Source organism: Spermophilus citellus (genome assembly GCF_964194105.1).
Source record: "Spermophilus citellus genome assembly, chromosome: 6".
In the NCBI taxonomy this organism is placed as follows: Eukaryota; Metazoa; Chordata; class Mammalia; order Rodentia; family Sciuridae; genus Spermophilus; species Spermophilus citellus.
The window spans coordinates 32,836,229-32,853,941 of NC_138187.1; the positions used below are offsets into that span (position 1 = coordinate 32,836,229).

The 17,713-nt window shown below is 41.5% G+C and overlaps 1 protein-coding gene across 4 annotated transcripts in view; it reads left to right on the forward strand.

The window, feature by feature from the left end:
- Positions 1-1,501: 1,501 nt before the first annotated feature.
- SMURF1 (SMAD specific E3 ubiquitin protein ligase 1) overlaps positions 1,502-17,713 on the forward strand; it is a 94,222-nt gene continuing 78,010 nt past the window's right edge. For 3 of the 4 annotated variants that reach the window (XM_081298555.1, XM_081298556.1, XM_081298557.1), the window contains exon 1: positions 1,503-1,905. In XM_081298555.1, coding sequence (XP_081154681.1) covers positions 1,851-1,905 — 55 coding nt within the window. In that variant the 5' untranslated portion in view covers positions 1,503-1,850. Of the gene's footprint in view, positions 1,906-17,713 lie in introns of all 4 variants that reach the window. The other variant, XM_081298558.1, reaches the window with a different exon arrangement.

Genomic DNA, 17,713 nt, shown 5'->3' on the forward strand with positions numbered 1-17,713 from the left:
GCAAACTTGTGACTCACAGGTTGAGGAAACAACCAAGCAAAGAAAGACCTAGACACCTTGGCAGATAAGTAAACAATGAGGTGAAGCAAGGAAAGGTTTCAAGGTCAGGAACAGCTGGGGACAGGAACTGGAGGCTGGATTCCTGTAAGCAGGAAGGGGAAAAAAGAAAGGGAGAGGGAAGATGCTTTTCAAACAGGAAGTACTGACTGGATTGAGAGAAGAATAGGAATTACTTGGAGGCATTAGAGACCCTGGTCAGATTCATACAGTTACTAAGGGCTCATTCTAGCGACAATTGCCCACAAATGGAAGCAGAGCTAGATTTGGATCTACTAGTCTGTTGCTCATATTCTTGACTATTTCACTAGGATCCTTGAAAGTCTGAGCTGCAAAGGGCCTTAGAAATGGTCTGGGATCAGTCTTTTATTTGATGGACTGAGGCTTTAAGATAGGACCTCTTGAAACCAGCCCACCAGAGACTGCTTTTACTGGGCTTAGCCTGAGACAGGGAGGCATGTCAAAGTGCTCTAGGAAGTGGTTTCTAATCTAAAGACTGTGACCTCAGGAAAGGCTCAAGGCTTCATAGAATACAGCAAGGGCCCCTTGTTTCCTTGGGACACAAACCAAATAAAGGCACTCCAAGAATTTGTAAGTTAAATGAATTAGGAAGCGGATCAAGTATAAGTATGATAAACAAACTCAGCTTTTCCTAATAACATTTTCTTTATTTCCTCTCTATAACATGTTACCATAGAGATGAATTTGTTTGCATGAGAAAGCATTGCTTTTAGTTTTTATCTGCAACTCTGGGAGGAGGGGAAATGTAGCAAAAAGCAGGTGAACACAGGGCCTATTGCTCCTGTTTAGTTTAAACATCTGTAGATTGCATAATAGCGAACATCTACCTGTCAACTTTATCTTTCTCATCTGCTCACCTTGTCCATATTTGGTACTTCCTGCGTTTCTGGCAACTTCGGTTACAGGTCAACAGAACACACTGGTTGCACAGAGTACACCTAAGTGTTTGTCTCTTTGGGAAGTCCCTCCCTTGAACTTGCAGGATCTAAAAGCTCTTTACTCAAAAAATGGAATCGCATGCCCGTATGCAAGGTGCTTAGTGTAGGTACAGGCCATCAACTCTCCCTTTCATAGCTCTTTAGGACACTGGAGACCTGGAAAGCAAATTCATCCCCTGAACCTCAACAGCATCTGCAAATCAGTTGTTCAGGAAATGTGGTCACGACCAATGCCGACGGTGCGCGGACAGCGCCTTCCTACCCGCGCCGGGGCCCAGGTGCGCGGTCCGCTCCAGCTCCAGCTCTTGGTGTACACACCGTGCACAAGAGGCGCGAAGCCCCAGGCCCGAGCTCCTGGACCCGCGCGCGCTAGGCAGGAGAGCTGGCGGGCGACGTCGCGGCGCGCCGCGCCCCGCCCCGCCTCGGCGTGGCCCGCGGGCACGCGCACGCACGCAGTCGCTGGGGCGCACGGCGCGGGGACGCGCAGGGCCGGGCCGGCACGGCGCCGGGCACGCGCGCGGCTCCGGGAGGCGGCGGCGGCGGAAGCGGCGAGGGCGGCGGGCGTCCGGCTCTGAGGAGGTAGAAGCAGCGGCGGCGGCTCGGAACTGGGCTCAGCTGGCTGGAGCAAGGGTCGGAGCGCCAGGCCCAGCGCCGATCTCCCGGTTGGACCACCCGCCCGCCGCCCAGACGCCTGGGCCGCGGAGTTTGTGTCCCGGCTCGGACCCCGGCGCCCAGCCCGGAGCCGTAACCTTGAGGCGGCGGCGGCGGGGCCGGGCCGGGCCGGGCCGGGGGGCGGCGGCGCTGGATCCGCGGCTGCCGGATCGTTGGCGGGAGATGTCGAACCCTGGGACGCGCAGGAACGGCTCCAGCATCAAGATCCGTCTGACAGGTACGGCTGGCGGGAGGCCCACCCGCCCCTCGGGCGCCCCCTCGACCCCAGCACAGCCCCGGCATTCCCCGCAGGGCGCCCTTGGAAGTGGCCCTCCCCCACGCCAGCCGTTGTCCCAGGACCTCGTCACCCCCCTCGGCGTGTGCCCCTCGCTTCTCCCTCCCGGCCCCGCCCCCTCGCCGCTCCCCGGCCCCGCCCCCTCGCGGTCGCCCCCCCTCCGCGTCCCTCGCTCTCCCCCACACCTGCCCCCGGCTTCTCCCCGGCCCCGCCCCCTCGCGCTCCCCTTTTGCTCTCTCGCCACCCCCTTGTCTTCGCCCCCTCCATCCTCCCCCTTGCTTTCCTTTCTCTCCCCCACCAGCCTCCTCGATTCCCTCCGGCTTCCCCCATCTGTCCCCTCGCTTTCCTCCTCTGGTCCCGACCCTTCCTTCCCACTACCTTTCCATCCTCTCTTTTGCTTCCCTTCCTCTTCTCCAACCTGCCCTTTCACTTCTCCCTCCTCGTACCCCGTACCGCTTCTCTTCCCCTTCCATCCTGTCTTTTGCTTTCCTCCCCCACCCCACTTGCTCCCCTTGCTTCTCCCCACCTCCTCCTCGCCCCCTCCTCTCCTCCATCCTCCGCTTCCCTTTCCCCCAGCCTCCTTCCTTCTCCCTCCCTGCCCCGCCCCCTCACTTTCCCTAAGCCACGCCCCTCGTCTCTACCTAGTCCCGCCCTCGCTTATCTCCCAGCCCCGCCCCCTCGCTCTGTCTCGCGGCCTCCACCCTTTCTTTCCTTCAGACCCGAATTCCTCAAGCCTGTGTAGTAGCGAGCGTCACCCAGTCCGGTTCTCCTAGCTTCTCCCGTGGTCCAGCGCTTCAGTCTAGTCCACTTCCGTTTTCCCTCTGGCCAGGCCACTGTCTGCTCCTGACTATGCTTCTTCAGTTCTTGGTTTTCTGTCTTGCACTTCGCGGTCACCCCGACTGAACACCCTTGAGCCCCGGTTGGGTGGGATCCCCCTCCCACACACTGGAGGCTGTGGTGCTGCACGGGCGCAGGCTCCTTGATTCACTCCCATTTAGTCTTCAATGAAATGCCCGTGTTTCCTAGGTGGCTCTGTAGTGCCACCTTCAAGGGTGAGCGCGAATCTCTGCTGTGGGCCTGCGACGTGGTGGTTTGGGTGCGTGGAGATGCGAGCTTTCTGCTACAGCAGATCCTACACCAACCTGCAGCCTTGTCTTGCCTCCTCCCTCTCCTCTGTACTTGCTGCTGCCTCTCCTCCCGGTTCACCCCCCAGGGCTTCAGATTCTACCCTAAGGCTGGACTGGAGTGTTGCAGATAGGGTTCTTCTTTGGGACTTTCCAAACTCGAATATTTTCAGTTTGAGAAGGAAATAAAAAGTTCATTCTAATGCCTGTCAGGGATTTTTTTTCCCCCTGGATTTTTCTGTTTAGTAACCAGTCCGTTGACTCCAAAGGCGGTCTAGTCAGGTTCTTTCAAAGGCAAGAGTGAGCATTTTGAAATTTTATGGCACATGCATAGCCATAAAGTCAGTGGTAAAAAAAAAAAATCCGTAAAAACAATAGGTAATTTTTTTCAAACTGAATTTACTTTGAAAGTCTGTAGTTGTTAAGTGATCCGGGTTTACTTTTAAGAAAAGTGTTGTTATTTTTGTATAAAGATATCAGATCAGATAATATGAACCCAATCCCAGACCCTGGTTTTGTAAAGTGACAGGTGTATCCTCCGGATCTGTGCTTTTGGAGAAACCTACACCTTTTATAGCAGGGCAGACACTTCTGTGTATACATAGTTATTTGTGGTTACTGTTAAAGCACATTTTTTTTTTTTTTTGACATTGTAGTTGTGACAACATTGGTTCTGACTTACAATGTAACCTGCAATTGATACCAGATTGTTTTCTTGTTAAAAGCAGAAATATCTGATTTGGGAAGTTTTTGTAGAAATGAGATGAATGTTTTAGAAGGAATAGGTTTTAATTAAGGTGTTTTGTGTCAGGTGGATATATATGTTAACCAATCTTAGTTGACTGGTCTGGGTCTTTTCCTTGTGAAAGGGAGAACTTAGTTCAGATGTTATGGATGCAGAAATGCTTTAGAGTTAGGGTGGCCTTTGACAGGGAAGGATCAGGTGATAAGTGTTCTTTTAGAACCTTTTCCCTTTCCTCCAGTAGGTGTTATTAATGATTTGAGAGGGTCTGAGTGTGGTGATTGTGTACCTATGTGATCCCAGTAGTCTCAAATGTGTTGAAGGTAAGGCAGATTTTGGCCTCATGTTTATGGTTAAAGGAAATTTGAAACATTGGGTGGTCATCTTTCAAAAGTTGAATACTTCAGTTATAAGCTTTCAGAGTTTATTTTCACATTTGATATTTGAAAAAAATAATGTAAAATGAGCAATATTGTAATTAGTTAATGAATATCACAAAGAGCATAACGGAATACAAACAGAATAAAAACATGGGGGTTATTAAAGAACATTTAGTGTATGGAGTCCACAACTGTATTTGGTGAATAGAGCATTAGATTTCGATTAGGAAACTTGGACTGGTTAGATCTATCATTAACTGCATGATATGGAACAAATTATTTAACCTTTCTGCGTCTGTTTCCTCATTTATCAGATAAGATTCCAACTCCATTATAACTTTCCTTGAGCCTCTTTTTCACAAGACGTATCAATTTGGCTACTCACTTATTTTTAATTGCTGTTGGGTGTGTATACTTTCTGTTGTTCTCACTCCTGATATTCAAGAGTTTGTGTTGAGGGATTTATGCCACACATTAATTTTATATATTGATTACATTTATGCTTTTTTCCTTTCTTCCCGTGGGACCCTTTTTGTTTTGAAAACTATTGGGCAATATAGTGAGCGCTTTGGAAATCTGGTCTGAACAGTAGAAGAATGAGTTTTATATTTAAAATAATGTAATTTTAATGAATGTCTTTGTGGTATTTTAGTAGGAAAATGGTTTTAAAATAATTTCGTTACTTTGGGGGGCATAGTATATACAAAAATCAAGTGATTTTTGTTAAAAAGTATTACCTTGCAGACATCTTACCAGTTCACTGACAAATCAAACACTTTCAGGAACATTTTAGTTTGAAGTTCAAGCAGGATTTGCAAAAACTTTGTTCTTCTGTGGTATACAAATGAATCCCAGATACATTATTTGCACCACTTTGGGTCAAAGAATGGAATTTTGAGCTCTAAGGGTTCCACAGTGCTCTTCAGAAAAATATTAAATTTTATTCTGATGTTAACCATTTAGTTGAAAGACTTTTATGCCTTGAAATACTGTCAGATCTCCTTGTGTTTTTTATGTCTTTTGGTTGTGACTGTATATTGTGAAGAGAAAAATTCTAATTCCAAGTAGAGGGAGGGGAACAAGACCTTCATTGGTCGTATATGGAAATGCAAGGATATTTTAAACGTTGGAGCATATGTAATATAAGGTGGTTTGTGTTTGGCATTTGGATTTTGCAACTTGGAGTGAAACAGTTGCTAGTAATAGCTGTTAAAATTTGAATTGATTGATAATAGGTGGCCTAATTGATTCAAAATAGTTAAGCTTCTCTTAAGATAATTTTGAAGAGTAGCAATTGCACCAGCAAAGAACCTCACTTAATAAGGCATACAGAACTTTATTTCAACAACTGTGATAAAATGGACTAAGTGATCTGTTTAGTTTTTAGCCGGGCTCTGTATCATAGTGTACTTGACATTTCCCTGGAGTCTGTCTCAAAGTTAGGAGGGTACAGGCAAGGCATTTCTTTGTACTGAATTTTCTAAGCTTGTAGGCTAGGTTAGATCAAATGTTGCTGCAGAGCTTACTTTTATATTTTAAAAGGAATCACCTCTGCCAAATACAGGTTCTATCGATGATTTTGTGATTTGATAACATTTGTGGGTGATGTGTGTGTGTGTGTGTGTGTGTGTATGTATGTTGGTACCAGGGATTAAACCCTGAGGCACTTAACCACTGAATTATATTCCTATCCCTTTTTATTTTTTACTTTGAGAGAGGATTTGCAAAGTTGCCCAGGCTGGCTTTAAATTTGGGATCCTCCTGACTCAGCCTCCTGAGCCTCTGGAATTAGAAACATGAGCCACCATGCTGGGGCAAAATCTGTCCTATACTTTATTTCTACCTTCATTTGAAAAGTAGTTCTAATCCATCAATTTACAGTTTTTTACTCTAGGTTTATTTCTCAGTCCAAAACTTGTGTATTTTTGCAACCATGAAAGTTGTTTCTTGAATGTTGGATTTCCCCTTCTCTTCTATGAATTTTCATCCTGGTTCAGTGGAGGAGAGGTTCTGGGGGCTGGATTACTCACGAAGTAGTTTCTTATGAATTGAGGGGGAGTGGAAATCCATATTTCAACATTAACTTAATGATCTGTTAACTCGACTGGTTTTGTAACACATTTATGGGCACTGTTTAAAAGCTAGAACAGCCAAATTCTGCATTTTATTAAGTGGTTCCAAAAACTCAGATGGATGAAATATTACTACATCTTCACAGTGCTCTGATGTTCTGGTGGGGAATCTTTGGGATTCTTACTTTGGATCAATTTTTTTTTTTTTTTTTTTTGTAATTTCAAAACCATTCTAGAGCCTAAATGTTTTTAAACAAAGATTTTTTAAAAATCTGTTTTTATTATTGAGCAACTTAAACCACTGCTTAGTTTATTGTTTGGTAAGTGAATTTTATCAAGAGAAAAACCCTCAATTTAAATTTGTTTGTTGTCCATAGTACTCTCTCTGGCTCTTTCTCAGCTGACTAAAGTCCCTAAGGCCATTGTAGTTAAAGGAGAGCAGTGGAGCTGTGTTGTAAAAACAAAAGCACCGAGCCATGTGGATCAGCATATCTTTTAAAAAATGTCAGAATTACTGTTGTGTCTACAGATGCAATTTAACCCATTTGGATATTTAAACTAAATGGAATGTTGTTTCCACATTTCTGGATTAACGGAAAGAAAACCTTTTATTGTTTTAAAACAAGGCTTAAGTAATGTATAATCAATGCGTCTGGTGCTGCGCCCCGCTCTGCAATTCCAGCTGTGTGCACCTCCATTGCAGCTGAAAGGAATTCTAATTGGCTGAGGAATGTCGGCAACATCATGTATCACTGAGCATGAACCTATTCTGCTGGCTGCTGGGTGATGCATTTCAGATGTTTTAAGCTCCTGAATCCAAGTTGGAGGTTGCTTTCAGGAGTCTGGAGGAGAATGTGTGAAGCTTCAGTTGTAGATGGCAGCCCGTTTTCTTTGTACTTTGGGCACCGCTGAGTTCTCTGAAGGCCATGGTGCTTTCTGGTGGCCAAAACACAGGCTGGGCAATCAGAGCCTAACTCACCAAGTAGCACAATGAAGAAAGGGAGGGGGCGTGTAGAATGACAACCTTTTTATGACTCCGCTTTCCTCTCTGTAATGTGAGGTATCTGCCTTTTTATAATGCGTAAGATGTGATAAAGATGGACTTACTATTTTAATGAGCAGTTATGAATTATTTATGGAATAGCATAATGTGATTGCAAGTCATACATTTGATGTTAAGTCTCCCCCCGCCCCAACCTGGTCCTGGGATTAAAAACCCAGGGATGCTTAACCACTGAGCCACATCCCACCCCTTTTTTAATAAAAATTTTTATTTAGATGCAGGGTCTTGCTGAGTTGCTTAGGTCCTCACTAAGTTGCTGAGGCTGGCTTTGAACTCTCCATTCTCCTGCCTCAGCCTCCCGAGCCACTGGGATTGTAGGCATGTGCCACCATGCCTGCCAGATTGGTATTATTTCTTTTGCCTGAACAACCATGTAGTTAAAGCTGTTCTTTGATACTAAAGAAAAGTGATGGAACTGATTGATAAGCATGGGAAGATAATACTCAGAAATGAATTGTTCAATTCAACGGATTCAGAAACCTCTGAAGAGAAATAGTTACCACACAAAGGTGGCATCATCTTTAATGGTGAACACTTGGAAGCATTCCTGTTAAAAGCAGGAGCAAGGAGGTGATCTAACCAGCAGAATTATTATTAACTAGAGAAAGACTTCAGAAAGCAGGAAACCAAACTGTTATGATTTGCAGATGATTTGATTATACATCTTTGAAAAACCCAAAAGATCAGTTGAAAACAATTATAAACAATAAAGAATTTTAATCAAATAGCTGGATAGAAAATTTCTCCATGCTAAAAATAGAATTAAATCTGTATGCAAAGGTAAATTAGGAGAAACAATTTGTAATACATATGAAACGAAAGTCTGGTTTCTTAATATATAAAGAGCTTTTAAAAATCAACTAGAAAAAGGGTAAAAGCCTGAGAGTTAAAGAATATGGACAGTTCACAGAAAAGAAAAAGTAGATTTCAAATATGAAAATATATTTCATTCATTTTCTTTTATTAAAATTCTAATTTTTAATAATATTGTCTCATTCATATTAAATGAAATATACATTTTAAAACTAAGAATGAACCAGTTCTTCATGTAGCCAGAGAGTTTGAAATATTCTATGATATGGAAAAGTTTGAAATATTCTATGATATGGTGTGGGAAAGCAGCTTTTTTACACTCTTGGTTTAGAGTGCAAACTTATTTAGTAGGTGCTATCAAACAAGAAGCATATGTATACTTTGATCTAGCAAGTCTGCCCCTAGGATTTTTTCTTGCAGGTATATTTATACATTTACTTAATATCATGGCAAAATATTTGCAGCATTGTTTGAAATTACAAAAGACTGAAATCAATTATCAGTCAGTAATAACTTGTTTCATCAATACAGAACTAATTACATAAATTATCAGGTATCCCCAAGGATGGGTAGATTTTCAAAAGCATAAATAGTGCTTTTATTGTGATGTGAAACATTCTCTAAGATATATTACTGAGTGGAAAATAAGCAAAATTCAGAAGAGTGAATAGTATACTTACTATATGAGATACAATTTATATGCATATACCATAAACATAAAATATATCTCAAATAGTATTTGAGTATATTTACGTATAAAATAATATTTGAGTATACTATGTTACATATATATAAACTTATAAACATTTGTATAGGATGTCACTGGAAGGATAGTATTGTGAAAGTATTGAATGTGGCTGGGCGTGTCTGTGTACGCCTGTAATCCTAGCTACTCTGGTGACTGAGGGGGATTGAGAACCACAAATTCTAAGGCCATCCTGGGCAACTGCAAGACCCTGTCTTGAAAAATAAAAAGGAGCAGGATACAGTGGCACATGGCTGCAATTCCAAATACTCTGGAGACTGAAGCAGAAAGATTAAGGATCACAAGTTGGAGGTCAGCCTCAACTTAGCCAGATTCTGTCTCAAAATGAAAAAAAGGATGCAGCTCAGTGGTAAAGTGCCCCTGGGTTCAATCCCTATGACCCAAAATAAAAAAGGCTGGGGATGGGATTCAGTGCCCAGCATGCCCTAGGTTCAGTCCCCAGTGCTGCAAAATAAAACAAAATAAAACTCAAAAATCATTTAAAAAAATAAAAAGAATCTACTCTTTAAGAGTTTCTTAGCGCAACTGGCACATTAATTGCCAGTAGCAATCGTTTTAGAATGAGGGTGTTCTGAAAATTCAAAATAATTGTATCAAATGTATTTTAAAGGCTAAAGAAGCATACTAGCATATACCCATGTTTCCAGGTGTTTTCTCATTGGGAAGGCTCCTGGGTTTTGCAGAGTAAAATACTTTGCATGTTTGTCTTATAGCTCTGAAATGTTTCCATAGAGTATATTTATTCTGATATTCTGAGCTCCCCTTTCCCCCCAAAAAGCTGTATCTAAATAAGCCTAAATTATTTTTTCAGATCCAGAAATTTGAAACTCCTTAGACCTGGTTCATAAGTGAGTTTTTGCAAAACTGGGGTCTTGATTCTGAATACTCCTGCTGTTTTATGTCATTTATTTGGAATGTCATTTGGGGTTACCTGTGACTAAATTTTTGTAAAATAATCTCATCTCTAAAGTGGATGTGTAAATGCTAACTTGCACAAGCTAGTAATAATAATTTAGTATTTTCCAAGGTATTTATAAACAATATGTGTGCTCTGAACTTCTTTAAGGGCTTGTTTTTAATTTTAGCTATGCCTAAAAAGGAAGTTTTGATATCTGACTCTAGAAAAGTAGAAAATGTGGTAATTCCATTTAATATATTGCATACTGCCCTCACCCCTTAGATCTCTGGGATTAAAAAAAATCCAAAGTTTTTGTTTTATTCAGAAAGTTGTCTTTCTGAATGTATAACCTCCCAATTATATATTTGAGAATTATTTGGTGCTTGTTGGTACATGTCAGTGATACTAATGCCTTAGACCTGTTTCATAGTTTCCAAAGGGTTCTCATAGACAATTCTTCTTTTGAGCCAAGACATCATGCCAAGCTCAAAAAAAAAGACTTTTTTTTTTTTTTTTTTTGTGTGTGTTTTATTTCTAGGTTAAAAAATAGCACAGAATTTGTTTTATTCTCTAAAAACAGATTGTACAGGAGAGAAAAAGGATGTTCTCTTGTCCTAAATGGAAAACTATCTCTTGTGCAGGTGCAAAATACTCAAAGGCATCTTTAAATTCACATGGGAAATCTACTCAGGGGACATTGATTTAACTCCTCTTAGGCTGTAGTGAAGATAATCCACACTTAGAAAATTGCATGAGCTTTTTTTCTGTTTTGTTTTGCTTTATGTCAGGGCCTTTTTCCCCCTCCTGTAATTATGCAAGATTGGAAACTTGACATTCTCCTCCCTCACACTCTTAGTAGTCAGCTCAGGCTTAACCTGTCTCAAATAGTCTTCCTGACCCTCTCCCCTGAAGTCTCCCTCCTCACTTCTTTTAATCTACCCACTTGTTCAGATAAAAAAATCAGGACTCATTGTCATTTGTCATATCTGATTTACCCTAAGTGATCTTGTTCCTGTCACCCGCGCTTATCTGGACTTGGTCTTCTTCTTCTTCTTCTTCTTTAAATAAATTGTTAAAAAAATTTTTTTTAGTTGCAGATGGACACAATACCTTTATTTTATTTGTTTATTTTTATGTGGTGCTGAGGATCGAACCTAGTTCAAGTTCAAGTATAATCAACTCTTGCTCAGACAGCCCCATCTTGCCCTATTTTATTTAGTTGCCAGTTGTAATCTAAATCATCCTGCTGGAGTGTTATTTTCTGTTTCAAAGATGTTAAAAGAGTGGTTGTAGAAGTCCTGTGGGCTGGTTCTGAAGATGGAAGGAGATTTGCTGTAACCTTGCTTTTTCTCTGGGCTGGTGGAACCCCCTTCACTTGCCTCCAGCCTCAGCCCCTGGAGCTCTGGGGAGGTTGACCTGTCCTCTTTGTCAGGATAAAGTGGTGCTCTCCTGGTCTGATGACTTAGAGATAGCCAAAGACAAGTTGAACCAGGTCCAAGTCAGCTTTGTGGAGGGAGATCAGGAAACCAGACTGCAGGCTTCTGTTGGAAAAAGTTGAAAAACGTGTCTAGAGCTCTCATGTTCTCGCATACACGACAGCATTCGGTTTCCTCTGTTTAGCTCATGATTTGATCCCTCACCCCAGTCTTTCTCAGAATTCTTTGACTCTCTTCTGCCTCATCTTAGTGTCACCAAACGTCACTCAGACCACATGTTTTGCTATTTTCCTGATTTCCGTGTTCCCTGGAAATTGTCCCGTCTCTCATAAACCCTACCCAGATCTTTCTGGTTTTCCCCATCTCCACATCACCCCTGGTCCTAGGCATTGTCACCACTCACTTGGATACCTATAATAGTTTCCTAAGTGGTTTCCCTGCTTGTGTGTGTTGAAATGTCACTTATCTACAGAAAAAGGGTGGCGAACAGAGTGTTGACATTTTATAAATGGAACATACCTGTGTAACTAGCATCTAGATCTGCAGTTCTTGGGGCGCGGGGGACATTTAGCAATGTCTGGACACATTTTTGTTTGTCATGGCTTTGTAGGTGCTTCTGGTCTCTTTGTGTAGAGGCCAGAGGTGCTGCTAAATGTTCTCCAGTGCAGACTCCTACACAAAGAATTATCCAGTCCAGAGTGTCACTAAGGCTGAAGAAAGCTGGATCTAGATCAAGAAGTAGAGGATTACTAGTACCAGGAATGTTCCCACAAAACTGGTACTAGTGGGAAGTAGTTTCTGTGCCCTCAGTCCCTAAAGATAATCACTATCCTGACTTGCAACAACCTGTTTTTGAACTTCATATTAATGGAATCATACTGTATGCAGTCTTTTATTCAACAGTGTGTTTGTGAAATCCATCCGTATTGCTGTGTGTGGTTGTAGATATTTATCTGCTTTGCTGTTCAGTATTCTGTTATGGGAATATACCATAGTTTATCCCTTTACCCACTGAGGGGCAATTGGAACTTCTTAGTTTTGACTTTTATGAATAGTGTTGTTAGGAATGTCCGTGCATATATCTTTTGGGTAGTATTTGTATGTATTTCTGTTGGGTATATACTTAGAATGGAGTGAGTGAGCATATGTTCAACTTTAACAAAACTTGCCAAACACTTTCCCAAAGTGGTAGTACCAAATTGCCAGCAGCATAGGAGAACTCCAGTTGCTCTAGATCTCTTTCACCCTTTTTTTTTTTATCCTTTTCAGTTTAACCCTGTTATTGGTGGTGACTTGGTTTCACACTGTGGTTCTGCTTCTACTTTCATTTTATTTTGCAATCTGTACTTTAAATGGAAGTCTTAGGAATCCTTGCTTCCTCTCCTCCTCCTCCCCGGCTCCTTTTTTTTTTTTTTTTTTTTAAATAAACATCTTATACTTGGCTGAGTATGGTGGTATACACTGGTAATCCCAGGGATCTGGGAGGCTGAGGCAGGAGGATCTCAAGTTCAAGACCAACCTCAGCAATTTAGCAAGACCCTGTATCAATCAATCAATCAATCAATCAAAAGATCTGGGAATGTAGTTCAGTGGTAAAGCATTCCTGGGTTCAATCCTCAGTACTTTACCCCTCAAAAAAAAAAAAAAACCCACCTTATATTTGGGGAATAGTTCGAGAAGGGGAATAGCTGGGTCAATTGGTGGTTACATTCCCAGCTTTCCAAGGAATCTCCATACTGCTTTCCAAATTGGCTGCACCAATTTACAGTCCCACCAGCAATGTACAAGCGTACCCTTTTCCCCACATCCTCGCCAGCACTTGTTGTTTGACTTCATAATGGCTGCCTTTCTTATTGGAGTGAGATGGTATCTTAGGGTGGTTTTAATTCGCATTTCTCTGACTGCTAGAGATGGTGAGCATTTTTTCGTGTATTTGTTGATTGATTGTATGTCCTCCTCTGAGAAGTGTCTGTTCAGGTCCTTGGCCCATTTGTTGATTGGGTTATTTGTTTTCTAATTGTCTAATTTTTTGAGTTCTTTGTATACTCTGGATATTAGGGCTCTATCTGAAGTGTGAGGAGTAAAAATTTGTTCCCAGGATGTAGGCTCCCTATTTACCTCTCTTATTGTTTCTCTTGCTGAGAAAAAACTTTTTTAGTTTGAGCAAGTCCCATTTGTTGATTCTTGTTTTTAACTCTTGTAATTATAACCTCATAGGAGATTGGAATGAGATGTACAGGGAGGGTCTGTGTGCCTTTTTTTCTGCCTTCCTAATTTAAATTTATTTTTGTTCCTATTTTTAACATCTTGTATAATATGGCATCATCAAAACCAGGAGATTGACAGTCACCATCACTATAGTCCACAGAGGTTTTTCAGATTTTACCAGTTATATGTACAGTGTGTGTGTGTGTGTGTGTGTGTGTGTGTGTGTGTGTAGCTTTCTGTGCAGTTTTATCACATGTACAAATTAATGCAGCCACTGCCACAATGAGGATTCACAACTGTACCACCGCTGCCAAGGGTCCTCTGCACTCTCCCTTACAGCCACATCCCCTTTCCTGGCTGTAGCCAGTCATCTACTCACCTGTTCAGAATCTTTTCAGAGCATGAGTCCCATCATGCTCTTCCTTTCTTAAAGCCTTCAGTGGGAAGTCACTCAGAATAAAATCAGAGTTGCTCCAGATCCTGCTGGTTGCCTCCTCTGTACCACTCTGCCTTATTCTCTAGGCACAGCCACCCTGGTCCTAAAACATGGCAAGCTTCTTCCTGCTTTAGCATCTTTTGTGGATTATTTCTTTTTACCCCCTTTGGTGAAATGCTCCAATGCTCCTCCTCTTGACTTTTTTTTTTTTTTTTTTTTTAGCTTCTTGTCATTCAAATACCAACCTAAGTGTCCCACCTCAGAGTACCTTCATTGAAGTCACTCCTACACTCTCATGTAGCCTGTGCACACAGCACTTGTCACTGTGTGGTATTTTCTGGTTGTTCAGCCACCTGGCTGGCCAGTCAGTTTGCTTTTCTGTCTCTGCTCCTATCATGTAAGTTCTATGGAGCTGGGGGTCTCATGATCTTTATTCCTGTGTCCCTGCGTCCCCCCTAAATATTACCTGGCACCTGGTGGAGTTCGCAAATGCTAGTTGAGTGAAAGAATTAAGGGCCTTCTTATCGACTGGGTTCCTTGGCCACCTCTGGTCAGGCACTGGAGGCCACATCTCTCAGTAGGTCACTTTTTTATTAAAGAATTTTTAAATTCTTTTTAGTTATACATGACAGTAGAATACATTTTGACATATCATACATACATGGAGTATAATTCCCATTTTTGTGGTTGTACATGATGTGGTTATACTGGTTGTGTATCCATATAAAAGCATAGGAAAGTTATCTCCAGTTCATTCTACTGTCTTTCCTATTCCCATCTCCCATCCCTTCCCTTCATTCCCCTTCAGTCCAGTGAACTGGATTAGCAAAGGGGAATGAAGGGAAAGGATTCACAATAAGGGGCCTCTAATTACTAATTCACAATAAGGTACCTCTCTGGTCCCTTATTGTGAATTAGTATCCATGTATTGGGGAGAATATTCGGCCTTTGGTTATATTTTCACTTATTGTGATAATCTCCATTTCCATCCATTTATCAGGAAATGCCATAATTTCATTCTTCTTTGTGACTGAGTAATATTCCATTGTGTATATGTCCAACATTTTCTTTATCCATTCATCTGTTGGAGAGCAATTAGGTCACTTCTTGTTGTGTGTTAGGGGCTTAGGGGCTGGATGATCACAAGCTGTCATCAGCCAGGCTTGGGGTTTCTTTGACTATGTGACACCTAAAAACTTAGTTCACTTTCTCCTGGGCAGCTGTACAGTTCCAGGGTTTGAGCTGAAGCCTGACATTTTCTAAGTTTGGCTTTGGCCCATCTTTATTACCTTTGGTTTCCTGGCCTCTTCTAAGGGCTGTGGGAACCGACATGGGTGCCTGCGACAGCACCCATTTCCCTCTTGCCCAGTCTTCCTTCGCTTGTCTCCTTCTGGGTCCTTCCTAAGTGCTATGAGAAGTAGGCACACCTCCAGCAGGGCCTTTTCGTCATCTCCAATCTCTCCTACAAAGTTCCTTAATGTGCCTTGTCATCTCCATTTCACACCAGGCCCCAATCTGGTCATCTGTTTCTCAGAATAAAAACAAAAAGTTCTTTGGCTGGGGTAGAGGATGCTCATGGGCCTTCACCCTGCCTTCTCCCTGCAGCTGATTGCACAGTTTTAGTTCTGTTGTTCATTTACAATGTTGTTGTTGTTTTTTTTTTTATTATCTTTAAAAAGCAGGATACTTTTAGATTTAAGCAGCAAACCTACCCTAGATAGGCTCAGTAGAGAGAATTTTATCCAGTTAATTAACTTAAAAATCCTAAAGTGGATCTAGGGGCCTGTTCCTCTCCATTTCCTGGTGCTGTGACCAGGAAATTGTTGACCATTTCCTGCCCCTGTGCTCAAAAGGTGGTGGCCAGTGGCTCCCGTGACTATTTGCTTCTCGCTTTAGAGCCAGCAAAAAAAAGGAGGAGCGATTCAAGATGACAAAATGGCTCATTGAAGATGTGCCGAATTCTCAGTTCAGTCTGGGAATCGGATCCTCTTGTCTGGTGGCCTAATTCGGGTCAAGTGTTGTCTCTGAATGATCCACTGTGACTACTGATGGGATGTGCTGGCTGGACAGTTGGGGTCCATCTTGAGATCCCAGTAATGGGGTTAGTCCCATCCAAAATACGGGATGGGAACCTTTGGGGGGACTGGAAAGTGAGTGCTGGCAAGGCAGGCAACTTATAACTAGATAACATCAGTGGTTTTCTTCTGAAATTTATTACATTAGCTTTGGGTATGTTAGTGTGGAGATGGTCAAGCTACCATTTATTTTGAAAAAGAAGCCTATCATATTCTTAGTTGTACAAAGTAAAACATATATTTTTGTAAAAAAAAAATGCCAAGAATTTCTGCCAAGGATGAGGAGTGGTATTTCTATTTGTGAACCTACCCCCGTAAATTTCATTGTCTTTTGTGTTGTAGAACGGTCCTGGATTATTGTATAGTGCTGTTTTACTTGAGACGATTTTAATACTAAGTTTTAAACAAAATTAAGATACAGAGTGTAGGAATATACTCTTAGATTATTTCTCTAGAGATAAGAGGGCATTTTTAAAAAAGAACCATATATATATTTTTATTGTTAGTAAATTATATTCAGAATATATAGAAAGAGATAATTTAGTTTTTATGCAAAAATATAATTTTTTGTAAGGCAATTGATTACCAACCATTCCTCATAATAAATGCTTAGAATTGATGTCTGTTCTTGATATTTGGAGGCTTTCTTTTTTTAATATTTATTTTTAGTTATAACAATATCTGTGTTTTATTTTTATGTGGTGCTGAGGATTGAACCCAGTGCCTCATGCATGGTAGACGAGCGCTCTACCTCTGAGCCACAACCCCAGCCCTGGAGCCTTTATTTTTCATATATATATATATGTTTGTTTTTTTTTTTAAAGGTGCTTATAAGACCATTTGCTGAGATTTCAAACCTGGCCTTGGTCAGTGATGGGCTGTCTCAGACCCCAAGCTCTTCCTCTGTGGAGTCATCGAGGTGGGTGGCCCAGAGCTGGGTTGCAGCCAGCCTGAGTCTTTAGACAAGTGACAGCCTTTCTTAGTTTCCTTGGCTATAAAAAGGGGGGAAATGATTGGAACCACTTCAGAGTGTTTCTGTGGGTATAAATGAGATAATCCACATGCACTGTCTGGGACATTGTAAGTCAGCTAATATTAACATTGTCTTACTTCGGTGACTCTCAGATGACTTTGCCTGAAAATCACATCATTGTTTAGTGTACCATTAAAAAGTGTAACTACAATATGGGATTCACTTGAAGATTTCAGAGATGTTACAACATGAAAAAATGTGTCTTAGAATCCATGAGATGTGGTGTGATGGGCCTTTAAGTTGAAAGGCCTGGAAATTGTTTGCATACCCACAAATTAATGCCATGTGTCTTTGTTTTAAACATAACACAGTGTGATCTAAAGTTTCTTTTCATTTTTTGTTTTGTCGGAAACTTACATTGGATTCGGCCATGTGTTTTGCAATATTGGAAATTTAATCATCACTAATTTTAAATTTAATCATCTAAACTAAATTTAATCATCACTAATCATCTGTAGGTTTAAATGATGGATTACAAGAACCAAGATGGGTTTGACAACTTGGCTTATTTGCTTTTCTTTAATGATTTAGGAAAAATAGGAGCAGTGTTTTTGGAAGTCATTGCTATTGGTTGGATAGATCTGTTTGGAAGCTAAAGGCAGATTAAATACAGTGCCCATAACCTTTTAGAATAGCAGTTATGGGCAGAGAGACTGCCTAGGATAATGCCTTAGATACATCCAGTTTAGAAAGCATAATATTGAT